This window comes from Falco biarmicus, chromosome 1, assembly GCF_023638135.1.
Source record: "Falco biarmicus isolate bFalBia1 chromosome 1, bFalBia1.pri, whole genome shotgun sequence".
Taxonomy (NCBI): Eukaryota; Metazoa; Chordata; class Aves; order Falconiformes; family Falconidae; genus Falco; species Falco biarmicus.
In genome coordinates, this window is record NC_079288.1 from 47,497,223 (window position 1) to 47,514,122 (window position 16,900).

Sequence of the window (16,900 nt, forward strand, 5' to 3'; positions counted from 1 at the left end):
CTGCCTCTTCCTGAGAGGAAGCTGCCAACAGCTCTTGCGGGGGACACACACCAACAAAACACACTTTACTCTGATGATTGCTAAAGAAATCTCTTCTAGACCGTACTCACTTGGCTAGCAACCGCCTCACTGAGATCACTTCTCCTACTCCACTGCACCTCGCTTATGCTAAGCATAATGATAAAAATATCTCAGGCAGTGACCATGGCCAGATGCCTCGTGACTTGCAGATTACTCAAAGCATTGGTGGCCTTTGACATTGTGGAGCATGTGAAATCCCTGACACAGCTGTATGACCTGGCTCCGAGAGAGAAATGCCTTAGCGTGGTTCCACTGATTCCTCACTAAGTGTTCGCAGATGGTAGCAGATGGCTTTTCCTTCTGTTAAGGGTTCCCAGATGCAGTACGCAACAGCACTCAGTGCCGATCACCTCTTCTATCCAACATCTGTACAGAGGCTGTGGGAATGATCACGATGTGGTGTATGGACTGCAGCGTTATTAATATCAATGCTACTTTATCTTTTCTTTCAATGTGGGAATTACAACTGCCCTCTGACACATCTAATATTGAGAACATACTGAGAGATGAAAACCAGCTTGATGAAGCTCAGGTCCAAGCATATAAAGATGACATGAATTAGAGGAGAAAGCCTTGGGAGGATATGATATATCAAAGAATGAATGTGGTGGAGGTGTCTGGGGTGGATTAGAGAAGCCCAAGGAACAGAGAGGCTCATTCTGATCAGCAGCATTCCCAGGTCTGCAAGTGTGCAGGAGTCAGAGCCCAGCACTCTGCTGCCCCACCCGCTTTTGCCTCAACACGCGCCTTGCCCTCATGATGCCGGTCAGCTCAGGATGCGGCCACGGTGGCCACTCACCTGCTTGGGAATTCTGCACCTTGAGGTGCACCCGAATGAGGTTTGTTGACAGCATTCACATCCCACGGCCAACACAAGCAGCTGAAAGACACTGTCAGCCGTGGAGCAATTATTGCGATACTCATACTGTGGGAAGAGATGCTTTTTATTTTCAGCCCTTGGGAAGACTGGAGTTATTTGGTGTTTCTAAACACTCATGTGGTGAACAGTCACTTTTGACATTCTGCCCAGTTTTCCATGGGTCCCCAGGCCTGCACTGCCCCCATAAACCCAGGCACAACCAAGCCCCCCTCTCCTCACCCACCCTTTCAGGCCTCCTCTAGTGCACACACGCTAAGGAAGACGTTATTTTTGCAAGGATCCCCCAGCCATGAAGGCCGCCAGCGCCGGGCCGCTGGGCCAGGCCCCTCCCGCAGCCACCCGCGGGACACGGGCTCCGCCGGGCCGCCACCGCGGGCGGCACCTCGGCCCCGCCGCCTGCGGCCGGGCAGTGCGGAAGGGGCCGCGCCGGGGCACCCACAGGCGCCGGGGGCACCCACCGCCCCCAGGCCCAGGCGCCGAGCCCGGCCGCGCTGTTCCCGCCCCGCCCGGTCGCCGCGGCCCGCTCGGCTCCGCGCCGCCCGCCGCCGCCGGTGGGAGGAGCGGGAGTGGCCCCGACCCCGCGGCGGCCGGAATCGCGGGCGGCCGAGCGAGGCGGAGCCAGCGCCGCGCCGGCGGGCAGCTGCGATATGTCGCACCCGTCCCCTGCCGCCCGGCCCAGCCAGCCCTGCAACCCCCGCGCCTTCTTCGACGTGGACATCGGGGGCGAGCGAGGTGGGGAGGGGGCGGGAAGGGCCCCGCGGCGGGGACGCGGCCGAGACCCGCGCGGTGGGGCCGGGGCGCCCCAGGGCAGAACGCGAGGGGCCGGGCCGGGCCGGGCCGGGCGGCGGGGAGCGGGCGGCAGCTGCGCGGCTTACGCTGGACGGGGGGTATCCGTTAGGCCCCGGTGGCGCCGGGCCCCGCCGGGCGCTGTCCCCGCGGGCTGCGAGCGCAGCGGGCGACGGGGAGGAGGAGCGCGGCCCCGCCGCGGCCGAGCCTCCTGCGGGGCGGGAGCGGGCCTGCCCTCAGGGCTGGCGCCCCCGCCGAGGTGAAGCTCACCCGCCGGGACGGACTGGCCGGAGGAGCAGAGGAGGGCAAATGGCTGCGCAGGCGCCGCGCTCGCCACGGCCTCCCAGGGCGGGAAATCCCCGCGGGTGGCGCGGGGGCGCAGGTACCTGCACGGCCATCAGTGCCCCCCTGCGGCGCGGTCCCTTGAGAGCCGCGCCGCACCGAGCGTGGCAGCCTGGCCCGCCGCCCTGCCGGCCCCGGCGCCTGCGGCCCGCTCCGCCTGCGGCCCGCGCCGCCTCGGCCGCAGCGACACACACGTGGGGCTGCGGCGCCGGGCTTCGAACCCGCGGCCACGCCTGGCCGCGCCGGAGCAGGGGGTGCCCGCGCCGGAGCCCCCGTGCCCGTCGGGGCTGCGGCGGCAAAAGCTGGGGCAACCCGGTGGTGCTGGCGGTGCTCATGGCATCGCCAGAGGATGTTCAGAAATCTGGGCAAATGGTCAAAAGGAGAGAACAACATAGAAGCTGGGGTGATGTTTGAAAGCACAGGTCTTCAAAACAGGTGAAGACAGGCGCTGCCCTTTTGTCAAGATATTCTTGCTCATTTATTCCTCCTGCTACTCAAAAGAATAAAAGAAAGTCTGTAGGATGATTTGCCCGTTATTGACTTTCAGTTTTCTAATTTGTTTTCATTCCTGTATTAATTAGAATTAACATATTTACCTTCCAGTAGAGTGAAGTTATGTTAACTAATTGACTGTGAGGCTGATGAGAAAACAAGAGCATCAACTGATGGTGGCTGCTAGGAGTGAGAAATAGCTCTCCGAGAAGCCAGTCTGTGAAAGATGAGAATCTGACGCAGAATCCATTTATCAGCCAGTGCCGGATCTGTTAGCTACTCAGGTTTCACTTCCTTTAGTTAAAACATGCACGCTTTTGAATTTAAGGCTTGCTCGTAGCATCTGTAACTATAAATAGCCATTATTCATACACACGTTAAGTATTGCTGTCACTTAGTAAAACTGGGGTTTAGGAGTATGAGGAGTAAGGTTGGCGTACGTGCTTGACCTAAGCTTTTTGCTCAAATAAAAGTCTCCACAAAACAGTCTTTTCCATACAGTATCTGTTTTTGATTGAACAAGTTACATAGGCATGTTAAAATTGATGTAAAATAAGTATATGTGTTAAACTATGTGTTTTAGCTTTAAGATAGGTGTGTGTGATTTTCCACAAACATTTTTTTTGGCAGAAAATGCATTTAGTGTTTTTGGTAGTTTCTGGCAGAATCTGTCTTTATTCCCCCTACATTATTTTTGATAGTGGAATTCATTGTTACATGAATTAACCTTGCTAAAAAACCTAATGTAACTCTGCCAGTGATTGCCATGAAACAACCCCAAACTGTAAATCTGATAGTAATTAAATAAAAATACTCAGGTCTGAAGCATTAATTTCCTTTGTCTTGTAGTGCTCAACACATCACCAAGTCAAGGGCAGGACTTAAAAATACGTCTCATTCTCTCTTTGTCGTTTCAGTTGGACGCATTGTCTTTGAATTATTTGCTGATGTTGTACCTAAAACTGCTGAAAATTTCCGTGCGTTATGTACAGGAGAGAAGGGAACAGGGCCTACCACTGGAAAACCTCTCCATTATAAAGGATGTCCTTTCCACAGAAGTAAGTTCTATGAAATCTTATTTTCCTATTGGTAACAGAAGTCCTCCATTATCGGTATTTAATGTTAAATAATACTTCAGAGCACTTGTTTAAGAAATAGCTTGACTGGAAGTAAGTTGACTTCCTGATCCTCCTAATGACTAGATGTTCTTGTTATGCAGACCGTAGTAAATTACAAATTTGCTAGTAAGTTAGTAATAGTAAAACTAGTTTACTATGAGTTGTGAATAGGTTGGAATGGAGTTCAGGTAAAGGATTAAGTAACCAGTGATGGCTACAACTGAAAAGGAGTACTTAGGGAGCACTTGATAAATAAAAGGTTGGTTTTCATTTTATTTAGGCACAGGTGCTGGTGACAGGCATTGCTCTTCATCTCTGAATCATTTTTCTTCGTGCCTTTCCTGCCTTGCTGCTATATTTCATAATTATCTTCTTTTACAGTTATTAAGCAATTTATGATCCAGGGTGGAGATTTCTCAAACCAGAATGGCACAGGTGGAGAAAGTATATACGGTGAAAAATTTGAAGATGAAAACTTTCATTATAAGGTACTCTATTCAAAATACTATTTGTATTAAGTTTTTAACGTTTCAGTGATTTTTATTTTTCTTCGAGTCCAGAATTAGCACTCAAGGTTAAGGTATTTTTAGGCAGTGGAAAGAATGCAGCAAAAAAGCTGCTAACTAGTTTGTCCTTGAAGTCTTTGTTGAATATAGAACAAATACATGTATGAATACGTACAAAATGAGGTCAACCCTCAAAAACAAAGACAACCATAGTTTAAGTTCTCTTTTTAATTGCACCATCAGAAATTTATTTAAAACAGCATTTTAGTTCTCATTGAAGTAGGGATATTATTTTAAGAGTGGCAGATTTTGTAACTGAGAGATATACAGTATGTTAGCATTAAATGTATTTTATGCCTTTTTTTCATACACTAATAACATCCATAAGATAGGATATAAGAAATACCTTTCTTAAGAAGTGGGAAATCCATGGTAGATTGCAGAATTAATCCAAAGGAAAATTTAAAAGGAAGTATTTTCCCCACTACAGTTATTTTCAATGATGTGAGAAGTAAAAGGCTGTTCACAAATGGCTTTTTTTCACCCAGAACGTTGGGAAAATGTGCTGTGAATAAAGCAAGTTTTTGAATATGCAAAGGTCTGAATTTGAAGGTATCATTTTAAGCGATGCTGACTTTGGTGACAGAAACTCCTACCCCTCCCATTACTTATTCCCACTCCTGTATGAGAGCTGACTTTCATTACTAGCAGCCACAGTGCAGTCCCACAAGCAGTGTTGTCAGCCCAGCTGTGGGAAGAGAGGAGGGAGCTCTACTGTGAGAGCAGGAAATTCAAAAACTGTCTTTGTCCTTGAAATCTATGTAGTGACACCAGAAAGACTGCAGGTGCATGTACTTTACACATACAACAAGTACAATTTTTGAAGAACAGTTACCTCAGGATGTGTCCTGTGTCTCGTCTTTTCATGTTTTGTTAACCGTTTTCATATCGTATTATCACGTATTATTATAATGACTCCTCAACAACACTGACTAAAAAATGTACAGACATCGTTGTCCTGTGGTCAAAAAAAAACCCTGACTGCAGTTGTGCTTCCTCCAGACAGTATTTTTAGAAAAATAAAATATGGTAATCCTCCAATAATCGGGCATCAAAGTCCATTACAAGTTTGGAGCAATAGCTGGACATGTAGCTGCAGCATTCATCACCGAGTTACAGTTGTGAGAGACGTTCTCTGAAGTCTGACACTTGCCGTGGTGGTGCCCATAGCACTGCTGCTTAAAATATCGGTCCCTCTCACAGGATCTCTCTCTCCCTGAAGGAGACTTTCTGTCATTGTTGCTATTTTGGTTGTACTGTCAAGTGAGATCTGGAGGTAATTATGAATGGAATGCAAATGATCCCCATTTCTGTACTTCTCTGATGGCTGAACTATAGCAAAAAGTTGTCAGTGTGCCAGGGATGGGTTGAAGAACTCACTTGGATCTTGTACAGAGTCTGGGACCTCAGTTCCCATCATCTGTTGACCAAGTATGTTGGGATTTTGGTGGGAGCTAAAATGCCCTTATTACATAGAAATTGACTAGATTTTGCCCTTATTCTAGTAGTCCCGCAAACTCCTCAGACCACTTTCTCGGACAATAATGAGTTGTTTTTGTTGATACTTGAGGACACTGGAGCTCCTGTTTGTCCTTGTGGTGTTCGTATGGTTTCCTGTAAATTGCAATAAACTGCAAGACTTTTGTCATTTTTTTTGCTTACCATGTCAGATCAATCCCACTAGGCTTTCTTTGGTGTCACTTCTTCAGCGAATGGCTGTGCTGTTGTGGAACACCCAGCTTACAGTGTCTTCAGGCAAGTGGTGTTACCATGGTGTGGTTTTGCCAGCCTTCAATCTGCCAGAGAATCTGATTTTGTCTGGACCTTTTTACTTGCTTTATAAGCTTACAAAATGACAAGCAGAAACCATCACGGGAAATACTATCTGCAGTGCTTTTCAAAACACTCATGGCAAGAAAATGCACGAGTCACAACAGTTTTGTTTATAAATAGGGACTGTCATCATGAGACTGATTTTGGGACTTGGTCCCAAATGAAATGGGGTTGCATTAAGTGTGAAGATTGGAGCCACCAGACTGCTGTCTGTAACCTTCCAAATCTTTATAGATGAAAGGTAAACCTGCAGGTGTAAGGTAACACCAGAGCTTATTGTTACTTGGCTCTTTGTTTACAAACTGTTGCTTGTCTATCTTTAGTTATAACTGCGGGGGGGGCGCGGGGGAAGGGGGGAAATAAGATTTACAGGTCTTACTCTGCCTCACGGGCAGTGAAACAGTGACCAGCCTCAACTGGTATTTGCAAAAATCTCCTACAGGGGAACCCTTTTGAGTAACTTACTCGCCAGTTTGTCAGATGTGTGTTTTGGAAGCTGCATTCCTGCAGGCTTGCTAGGAATGCCTTACTAGATGCCTTCTTTTGCTGTGGAACCCAGGCTTCTTCTGTCATTTGCCACCTCTGATTCCCAGGATGAGTTTCAAGATCAGAAGAGACAAAGCCAAGATTATTTCTGTCGCTTTCTGTTGGCTAGGTCTGGCTCTCAGCTGTACAACCTTTTCCCAGAGTTCCTAAGCCAAATCCTGGTTGAAAGATTCAGGGTCACTGTGCTGTATGACCAGATGAACACCTCAGGCAAGGAGTTTTCCATACCACCATGAAAATCCAAACACCATGTGGGAAAAGTTTTCACACCAATAGGTTCTTTGAGGTGGTAGAAACTACAGGGACAAACCAGATGCTTAAATACGGCTGTCTCAGCCTGTTGTCTCAAACTATCAACCTCCCGTGGAGTTCTGAGGTCTACTTCCTAGCAATGTCTGCTTCCTTCTCCTCTGGCCTGTCATACTGGTTTTTTGGGGTTTGGTGGTTTTTTTTGGTTGCTCTCCCTTTTTCACCACAGTATCAAGTTTCTTGGGAATACCACAGCTTGCATGCTTCAGACAAGTACCAGTGTCTTGGTACAACATACTGACTTAAATTAATTGGAGTTCCTTGCACTTAATAACGAGATCAGCTTAGGGAGAATAATATCTTAATGGCTGTTCACGCCAGTTTAAGAGCAGGAGATTCACAACACATACAAAAAGTACATCTTTGCAGTAACAAGTGAAAATGAAATAATCTGTATGATGGAGCAAGGTAATTCTTATTTTGAAGAAAGAAAAAATACTTCTGAGAAAAAAAATAAACAATACCTTAATAAATTTTTGTTAGTTTGTGGCCTAGTAGCATGAACCAAAATAATTAGATGGTTAAAAATTTCAACAGAATAAAAACTGTCTCTCTAGGAAAGTGAAGGAGTTAAAAAAAAAAAAAGCCACCGACCCTTAAATAATAAAGACAACAGTCCCCTAAATGCCACAGTTCTACAACACACTTTGTGTCAGTAGCCCATATAAAATTAACGAGACATACCCATCTTGACAGTGTAAGATTCAAGTTGGTTTAAGTGGTGTAGCTTTGTTTCTTGAGGACAGTCGTCTTGAAAAATCCAGTGAGGAACTTCACATGTCCCTCAGGAGATCCCTCTACACTCCACAGCTGGGCAGGGGCTGTGTGTAAAGAAGCATCACAGCATCAGGTCACACCTGTGGCTCTGCTTGCTAGACTGCTGGGTGGCAAGTGACGCTGCAGAGCTGGGCATTGGCCCTCTTCGGTCATGACCAGTAAAATTAGTTGCCAATGGTATGTAACTGGTTTGTACATACCTGGTATGTACAACTGTATGTAACTGGTTTACCAAGTTGTTATTCTAGCTGGCCTTGCTATACATATTAATAGCCTTACAGAATCTTACGTATGGTTTTATAACAGAACTTTTCTGTGTTGTCTGTGATTTTTTTCCCCTTCCGATGCAGCATGATAAACCAGGGCTGCTGAGCATGGCAAATGCAGGACCTGGTACTAATGGCTCTCAATTCTTTATTACAACGGTGCCTACTTCTCACCTGGATGGGAAACATGTGGTGTTTGGCCAAGTGATCAAAGGAATGGGTGTAGTTAAAATGCTAGAAAACGTTGAAGTAAAAGGAGAAAATCCTGTTCAGGTAAACAAAATCCAAAACACTTAGGGATGATGTTTATTCTTCCATTATAAGACGTATATTAATTTCTTTTTAAATGTTTGGTGTAATGTTTAGAGCTAGTAAATGTTATTTTTACTAAGTGTTAATTTCCATTTTACTCCTTGTAAAGAGGTTTTGTTCTTTTGCTGCAAATTTCCGTTGCACAAACAATTTATTGTTCAACGTATCTGTGAGGATGGAAGTCTTTATCAGGGTGAAGGTGGAAATGCACAGCTGGAAGTGTGGGATGGGTGATGAAATTAAAAGGTGGAATTCATAACCCTACCTAAGTGATATGTCATTCTTATGAATTCTAATGTCAGAAATTATTGTATTTCTGCAAAAGCAATCAGCACATAGGTCATGTCAGTTTGTGGTTATTTGAAAAATTAATACCTCTATAACTTTAAAAGACTTGGCAGTTTAAGAAAGAACTGTCTTCTCTAATATAGTAGGACTGCAATGTCTTGCATTTTGCTGCGAGTTCCTCTTCCAGCCTCTCCCTGGAGTGTGGGTATGGTGGTCTTGGACTGCTGCTCCTCCAAACGCAACACTTTCTGTGATAAAAGCTTTCTGATGAGGACAGGCTAATGATGTGATGCATTTTTGAAATCAATGCACCCAAACAACAGATGAAAAAGCATTTTTAGTGAATTTCAAAGAGTACTGAGAAGCTGTGCCTTTTTTTTTTTAATTGTCTTAGTTACTAATACTGCTGTTTACGCTTTCTTTTTTTAGTTGTGTGTCATTGCAGAATGTGGAGAGCTAAAGGAAGGCGATGACTGGGGCATTGTTCCCCAGGATGGATCTGGAGATGCTCATCCAGATTTTCCTGAAGATTCAGATATAGATTTGAAAGATGTAAGTATTTTTCTTGTAAGGTATTTTACAGAATGCAAGACTTGTAGGTAATCTGAGTTACATGGTGTCTATGATGATGTTCACTAAGCCTTTTTCTTAAGATTATCGATCAAGGTTCTGATTAAACAGTCACATTCAGTTTTAGAAAAGAGTATGCTGTGGACTGCTATCGCTTTTTTTCAGTGCTAATTGTACCTGATTTCCCGCCCCAGTAATTAAAACCACAATTACTTACAATTATTGCACTTTTTTTTTTTCTGTTGATTTCTTTTTACTTTTGTTTGTGCTGTAGTGACAAATTGCCATTACTAGAACTCCTTCCTGTAGATAACTAAGCATTTTTTCGATGAAGCTTTTTAAATATCCATTCTTAAAAAGATTCTGCCTCACTTACTAGAAATAATAAAGGATCATCCTTTTCCAAAGATTTTTAGTATGTCCGAGCTAGTAGTTCTCAATTCCCAGTAGCTGTTTGGTTTTCGGGAAGACCTGTTGTTGGGGGTTAAGGAGCAGACTGGTGACATCACGAAGCTCTTCTGCAGGTTTTTACTTTTGTTGTGAAATAGACAAACTCTGTAAATCAAACAGTGATTTTTTGAGAGGGGGGAAAAAAGGCGGGGACTGCACATGTAGATTCCAAATACAGAATTAGAAATAGCATAGTTAAAAAACACAGCTAGAAACCAGAAACTCCTTGTATGTGACTATTGAGAAGCACTACAACTTATGAAAATGTTTTTGGATAGCATTCGCTGTGGTTCAGGACTGAAGTTGGCAGGTGCCATATTTTAACTTTAAACTTGTTCACGTAAACTAACTGCAGAAACCATGGTGACATTGGTCTCATGCTGCGACCAGTTTTTTTCAAGATCATTAATTCTAGTAGGGTAGAAGTGTAAGCTGATAGTATTACAAATAGCAATATATACAATTATTGACAGCTTAAGGCAACTGTGGTATAGACAGCAGTAATTATAAACTGTTTAATGCCACTGGAAAAGTAACTTAACACCTGAAATGTGTGCCGTTCTGGAAATAGAAATGATGGATTTGATAAAGACAGGCAGTTGCTCTTTTTCTCTTCCATAGCTGTTTTAAGTGTTTTGAGAGAAGGAGAATTGTGTTGATACAACTTCCAGGTTGAGAGCGTGCAGAGTTCAGGTGACTAATACCATTTTGAGAAGCAGAAGACAAAATTTTCTCAGGAATAAGGCAGTCTTGGTTGAACACTTTGATTGTTAACATGTCATCTTTTCTATGAATAACGGTCAACACCTTTATATATAGCTCCGTGTGGGTAGCAACATTTAGGGGAAGGAGCTGAACTGCTATGTCGTCTCTGGTATTTTCTCACCCTTTATACTGTAGAGAACCCATTAGGAATTTCATCTTTCAGACTACTGTGTTACATAAAGTAGAGGATATTGTAGGAGTGGTTTGAAGCTAATATTTGTCTGAAATTGGGAGTATTTTTATTCTGAGATTTTATAATTGTTGAAAGAGGATGGACATGGGATCCTACTGTTAAACATTAAGTAATTCATGATTTCTTTCGTAAGTACATTCATACTTTATATTTTCCATCTATTTTATTAGGTTGACAAGATTGTGGCCATAGCAGAAGACATAAAGAATATAGGAAATACTTTCTTCAAATCGCAAAATTGGGCAGTGGCAGCTAAAAAGTATAGTAAAAGTTTACGGTAAGGCTGTCATCAATCATTCAGGTAGTTCCTGTAACCCAGATTAATATCAGTGTCAAGCAATGAAACATGCATTTAAAAAGTACCTATTGCTGTGCTCTTTTTTTTCTCTTTTTTAAAAAAAAGAGCCTTGTGAATCTGGAAAATATCTGGTTGATTTTTAGGTACTTATTCAAGTAGGTCTTGTACTCATTGCTAGGTAAGAGCTATAGGCAGGAAGAATTGTTTAGAAGTGACTAAATGCTCCTTTTTTAATATTCTTGCTGTGCTGGTACGTAACTGGGAAGAAAAGCACAATTGTATACAGGGCAGTTAACGGACAGGAAAAGAGGGAGATGCTTTTTCTCTAATTTCTAAAAAACACTAGGTTTAGGAAATTGGTAGGTTAAGAGTACCCCCAAATGTGACCCTATTAATTCATTATTTTTTTTTGTGAGGCTCCATACCATCATCCTGGCTCCTTGTATAATTCAGACTTGCCTTCAAAACCATGGTCGTCTTTTCTGCTTTTGTTTTCATACTGCTCCTTTCTTCTTTTTATGATTTTTGCTTTACATGTAGGAGCTTCTCCGAAAAACTAAAAACTGACCTTTATCCCTGCCTTCTTAATGATCACTGGTTAACTACCAGTAACAAGTAAGGAGAGAAAAAGAATTCAGGCATATTTAATGCTTCAGCGAAGTTTTTCACTGGGTTTCAAACAAATGTCTTTCTGAAGCATAAAAACGAATCCTTTAATCACAGATTATTAACTGAAGATGCAATGTCTCCCCCACCCTCAAAAAGCCCATCACAGACCAACACAAACCTTAAAGTTAATAGGATTTCTATGCAAACCTTTTAGAAATCATACAGGAAAAAGGCTGGAATGATCTTTAAGGATCTTTGTCCATTTCCTTCCCCCATTCTTAGGTAAATATCAGGTATAATTAAGCCATCCCTTACAGTTAGGCATCTTGCTCACTTCTAAGCACACCCAATGAAGGCTTTTCCAGTTTTTGTAGACAGCTTCGATTTGGTGCTTGTCCTTGTGGATGGAGAGTTGTCCTTGTGGATGGAGAGGATAACTCTACTAGACTAAACAAATCTGATAATTCCAGCTCCTCTTTATAGGTCATATTTTTGCAGACAGGCCCTGTTATTGTATCTTAAAATCTAATACTATACCTAGGATGGTGTACTTTAGCTCTTATTGGAGTATCTCCCATATCTTACAACTCACCTAGCAAACCATCTGGCAATGTTTTTTTCTTTTTACCCACAGTAACCATTATAACCTTCTGTTCTTTTTTTTCTCTTATTGCTGTGTAACCATTTTAAAAATTCATTTTGTACGTAAGAATTGACACTATCTTGCCAAAAAATTTATTACTTCCTGTTGTCTGCCTTGATAGTCGTCTTACTGATTCTTTGACTTGGAAGCTCTAATTTTGTTTCCAGAGTGGTTGCAGTCTTCCATGTTTTGGTGTGATTTAGAAATATTTTAGGTGTCTTCTGTTTGTTTTGAACATAACAGTTTTCTATTATAACTCTACTGAGCTTTTTACCCTTTTCTCTGTCTTCTGGTTCTCATCTTTCACATGATGCCCAGCAAGTGGAAAAATCACTGGGACTAGGTCTAATTTACTTTTAAAGCATTGGTTACTTCTCTGGTCCAAAGTTGCATACAAACCATGCAACACCCAAAAGATAGGGCATGCAAAAATTGAACGTACATAGGCACTGATATGCAAAGACTGCATTAATGATGGCATGCTTAAAATGTGAGTGTATGCAAATACATAGTTATTTTTTAAATAAAAACCACAGAAGTTCTCTCAAGTAGGCGGTTAAAAGTTAGAACTTTTATATATGCACAACAGACCTTTGCCACTTGAAATAAAAACCTGACAGCATTAGCACATTGTAAATTAAGAAGAACGAGATACAGTTTGCCTGTGACACAGAGATGCAGTAACTGATGTGGCTTAGTCCTGAGCCAGTGTCAGTTTTGAAATTCAGGAAGAAAGTCGTGAAGCAAGACAGTGGAAAGAAGGTGGAGTTACTAATGCTCATATACCACCCTCCTTTACAAAGTCACGTTAGCTTCAGACTTCAGTCATAAATGCCTAAACTAATTAAAATATTACTGAGGAAACTGAAGAAGAGATGAAGCTTCTCATGAACGTGGAAGGGGCAGTGGTGGTGTTGACTTTTTGCCACTGATAAGCAATATGTTTCCTGAGAATAACCAGTCATTGAGATCAAGTCTAATGGTTTCATGCCATCTAGGATAGTGCATTTGTCTAAGAAAAAGAATGCTGTTAGTGCAGTGGAGGACTAGGAGTTAGGTGAAAACATTTCACCAGTGAGTTCATTTTTCTCAGGGTAGGTCTCCTATGTTTAGTTTAATAAATATTTGTAATAGTGGAATTGAAGCCGCTTTAAAAATAGCAGTTTGGATAGGCCAGTTCACACACATCTATGGAAAGATAGCTAAGGGCAGAACAAAATGGAACTTGCGACACTAATCCGTGTTCCTTGTAACTCTGTTTTCCTGCAGGTATGTAGAAGCTTCTGAAGCAGTGGCAGAGGCGGCAGACAAACCAAAGTTAAAGACTGTTGCTTTGACCTGTGTTTTAAACATTGGCGCTTGTAAACTAAAACTGTTGGATTGGCAAGGAGCTATTGAAAGTTGTTCAGAGGTAAATGAAATATTTAGTGTTTTGATTAACAATTAGCCTATATAGAAGATGGAGACTGGAACTACAAAGCTTTTTTGAAGAGTCTTTTGACAGGCTTATGGTCTGAAAGTAAACAAAGTAGAAGGCTGATTGTGAAGTTATTACTAACTTTCCAATATGTGGCTTTTTAAAAAGATTTTGAAATTGAAATGCCTGATTAGAAACAAACAAAAGAAGGCTGTCACTTGCCTACTGCCAGAAAAAATGCACACTGCCATTGTCAGTTTGGTTTGCAGAGCTAATTTTTGTTTTACAAAGACTTAACTATCTTCAGTGAAAGTAATACTTTTCTCTGGAAGACTAGTATGAGCAAAACACTTCTTGCTTTTAGATTTGATGGTCTTATATTTTATTCATTGAAGTGACTTTTCTAACTAAAGCCTTTTCAGGTAGGCATAGCAGTGAAATGAAACCAGTGAACAGAAACAGAGAGAGAAACATGCTAAATAAGGAAACACTGAAAAATAGTAGAATTAAAGAAAAAAAAGTGTGAACAGTGACATAGACATACTGACAGAAGTTAGTACATTTGAGAAAACTTTAAATAAATCAGTAAGACTCTTGACATTTTGAAGGAAACAGAGTAAAGAATGCTCTTATCTGTTAGCAGAGGATCCTGAGCAGCATCTCCTAGGGCTTCAGACTGGAAGCAGGAGTCTCAGCTAACCTGGGCGTGAGGGGTCTTTAGAGAACTGGCTTGCTTTCTAGCCTGCTGATGGTGTTACCACGTGGAAGACTTTAATAAACCTATATTCAGAATAGACAAATGGGAAATGAGGAAAGAAAAAAACTGTGTAATGTGGTATCAGTCATCTAGAAAATGGTACAAATTGAAACAGCATTAAAGTATTACAGATAAACATTATTAATCATAATACCACTGTGGGGAAAAAAACCCCCTACTTCCTCTTTTTTACGATTACAGAATTATATAAATACATAAAAATAGATAAAGGCTACACCATACCTGTAATTTAGCCTATGTCCATAACAAGCGTTACACAGTGTATCAGTGTTTTAATCAGAACACCAGTTTCCTAAGATTAACAAGTAGAGTTCAAGGTAACTGTTAATGAGAAACTATATACTTTCACTTTTACGATTTCCTAAAGCCAAAATCAATTTAAATTAACAATCTGCAGTACATGCATTAGTTGGTGTAAATAAGGAACTGCAAACAGCTGAACCTGTTCAAACAAACCTTGCTTTAAAACAGCTGTAAGCACAACGGTCAAGCTAAACCCAAGGAATGCTGCCTACGTGTACACAACACAGACACCAGATTTTCTGATTCTCAACACAGAAGAGGCTCTAGGCTTTACACAGGCAGATCAGGAGCAGCACATAGAGTAAGACTTTCTTTATAGTAGCAGCCAATAGTGAAGTGCTTTTAAAAACTGTGATTGTATAGTCCAATGTCTATAATTCTTAATTAATGATTTAAAGTTAATAAACGCAATTAACAAATCCAAACATTCGTGCAAAGAGATTTTCTCTGCTCACTGAGAAACTATATTCTTTAAAATAATAATTAAAAAAGACACTATAGAACGACCTGCAATAAGAAAAAAGAACACAATCTTCACAGGCAAGAAAACAAAACAGCCAGCTAGCTACTTTACTTGAGGCACTTTGAAGAAAACAGTAAGTAACCACGTAGTGGAACAATCTCTTTGCCCAGCCAGTGGTTGCTGTTTTGATACTGTCATATTAGAGCTGGAATATGTACAAGTTAGCAAAACCATTTAGCTCAAAAAAGGTGTAATGACTGCAACTCTGCGAGGTTCCTGAAGCATGAGATGGATTGCTTGTGTGTATCTTTCTAGCCTGCAGTGGAAAAAGATTTACAGGAAATTTGTGTGTTTTATTTAAGACACTATTTGAGTGTTTTTTGGTGTGAAGGAAGCAGCTGCACTATAGACTTGTACTGTGAGACTCAAGGTTAGAATAATTTGAACTGCAGAAACAACTCTACACCTCTGCCTTGACAGCTATATGGTGTGTGTATATTCTACTCTAGGTTCCATTTTACGCTCATGCATGCTTCTCCTTCAGAAAAGACCACTTCTGGTGCAGTAGTGTTAAAACCGATTAGCTAGCTCTTCAGTGTGCTACATTACAGCGTTCCTTTTTACACAGTTAATGTGTTGACAGCTTACCCTCAAACCAACTGGAGAGATTGTCTGCTTGTGTGAACTGTGCCATTTGTGGAGATGGGAGGCTGTGAAGTATATGGAACATTAATGTGACAATTTTATTAAATTTACAGGCTCTCAAAATAGATCCAGCAAATACAAAAGCTCTCTACAGACGGGCTCAAGGATGGCAGGGAATAAAAGATCTCGATCAGGCATTGGTAATGATCGCAATATTTGATTATTTTTTTTTATAATCAAAGCATTTCATTAGAACATGAATTTGTATTTCTCTTTTATTCAAGGTTGATCTTAAAAAGGCTCATGAAATAGCTCCTGAAGACAAAGGTAAAATAAAGCTGTTTCTTTAGAAATTCTTTACTTTTTTAAAGAATGTAACAAAGTAACCAGGACAGTATTGAGTAGGAAATCGTACCCGTGTGATGCCTAAAATGCTGGCTTCTAAGAGCTTAAACACCAATGTATTAAGCACATAGCCCACTGAGGTAGAAAACATGTTTTTATAAAGCAGTGATGCTTCTGTTGCACCGAGAAACCTGCGTATGTAGGTCAACAGCACACCTCCCGTACCACCTCCCTGTCTCACAGGGGTCTTACTAACTTTCTTAATTTACTGGTCTAATTGGGTAAGATTTTTAGCTCATAAATTCGGTGCTGGCACCAATACTATGCTTGCTACACCCTCTACTCTGTTACCTTACCAGGTGAAACAAAGTAAGGGACAAGGTTGTTTTGCTGCTAGCATCTGACCTAACACAAGATTAAATGCAGTTCTAGTAAATGAAATAACACGGGTAAGTTGCAACAGTGTGACCTGGTCTTGACATATTAGAAGGATTACTGTAACTATCATGGATTTTCTTTTTAAGCAGCTATCCAGACGGAAACACTCAAAATCAAGCAGAAGATAAAAGCCCAAAAGGAGAAAGAGAAGGCAGCTTATGCTAAAATGTTTGCTTGAATTTTTTTTCTAAGCTTTTAAATCTTTGCACTAACTCATGCAAAAAGATTAACAGAGCTGCTTCTTTCATTGGCCCTGTACTGCAGTTTTCAGTGTTTACAACTCAGAAGTCCAATAATAAAGACAAACTGTTCAAAGGTGAAGTGTTGTGGGTTGTTTGTTTTTTAAGTTGTAGTAGCTTTCATTTTGTGACTCAGGTGTGCTTCTAG

General features: G+C 41.6%; 1 protein-coding gene across 2 annotated transcripts; it reads left to right on the forward strand.

Annotated features, from left to right (window-relative positions):
* Positions 1-1,511: 1,511 nt before the first annotated feature.
* PPID (peptidylprolyl isomerase D) lies at positions 1,512-16,834 on the forward strand. Of its 2 annotated transcripts, none has more exons than XM_056328450.1 (10): positions 1,512-1,693; positions 3,499-3,639; positions 4,081-4,187; positions 8,081-8,269; positions 9,026-9,148; positions 10,745-10,851; positions 13,394-13,535; positions 15,844-15,930; positions 16,015-16,057; positions 16,600-16,834. In XM_056328450.1, exons 1-10 carry the CDS (start codon positions 1,609-1,611, stop codon positions 16,689-16,691), a joined length of 1,116 nt encoding a protein of 371 aa, XP_056184425.1. In that variant the 5' UTR covers positions 1,512-1,608; the 3' UTR covers positions 16,692-16,834. The 2 variants fall into 2 exon arrangements, with proteins under 2 accessions (XP_056184425.1, XP_056184436.1); XM_056328461.1 differs by having other exon boundaries at positions 1,515-1,693; positions 16,603-16,834.
* Positions 16,835-16,900: the final 66 nt, after the last annotated feature.

What these genes read in the sequence shown, in the direction of transcription:
- PPID (XM_056328450.1), top strand. Translation starts at nt 1,609, where the DNA reads ATGTCGCACCCGTCCCCTGCCGCCCGGCCCAGCCAGCCCTGCAACCCC. An exon ending in ATGAAAACTTTCATTATAAG is followed by an intron (nt 4,188 to 8,080) that starts GTACTCTATTCA and finishes CTTCCGATGCAG; the next exon opens with CATGATAAACCAGGGCTGCT. An exon ending in CTATTGAAAGTTGTTCAGAG is followed by an intron (nt 13,536 to 15,843) that starts GTAAATGAAATA and finishes TTAAATTTACAG; the next exon opens with GCTCTCAAAATAGATCCAGC.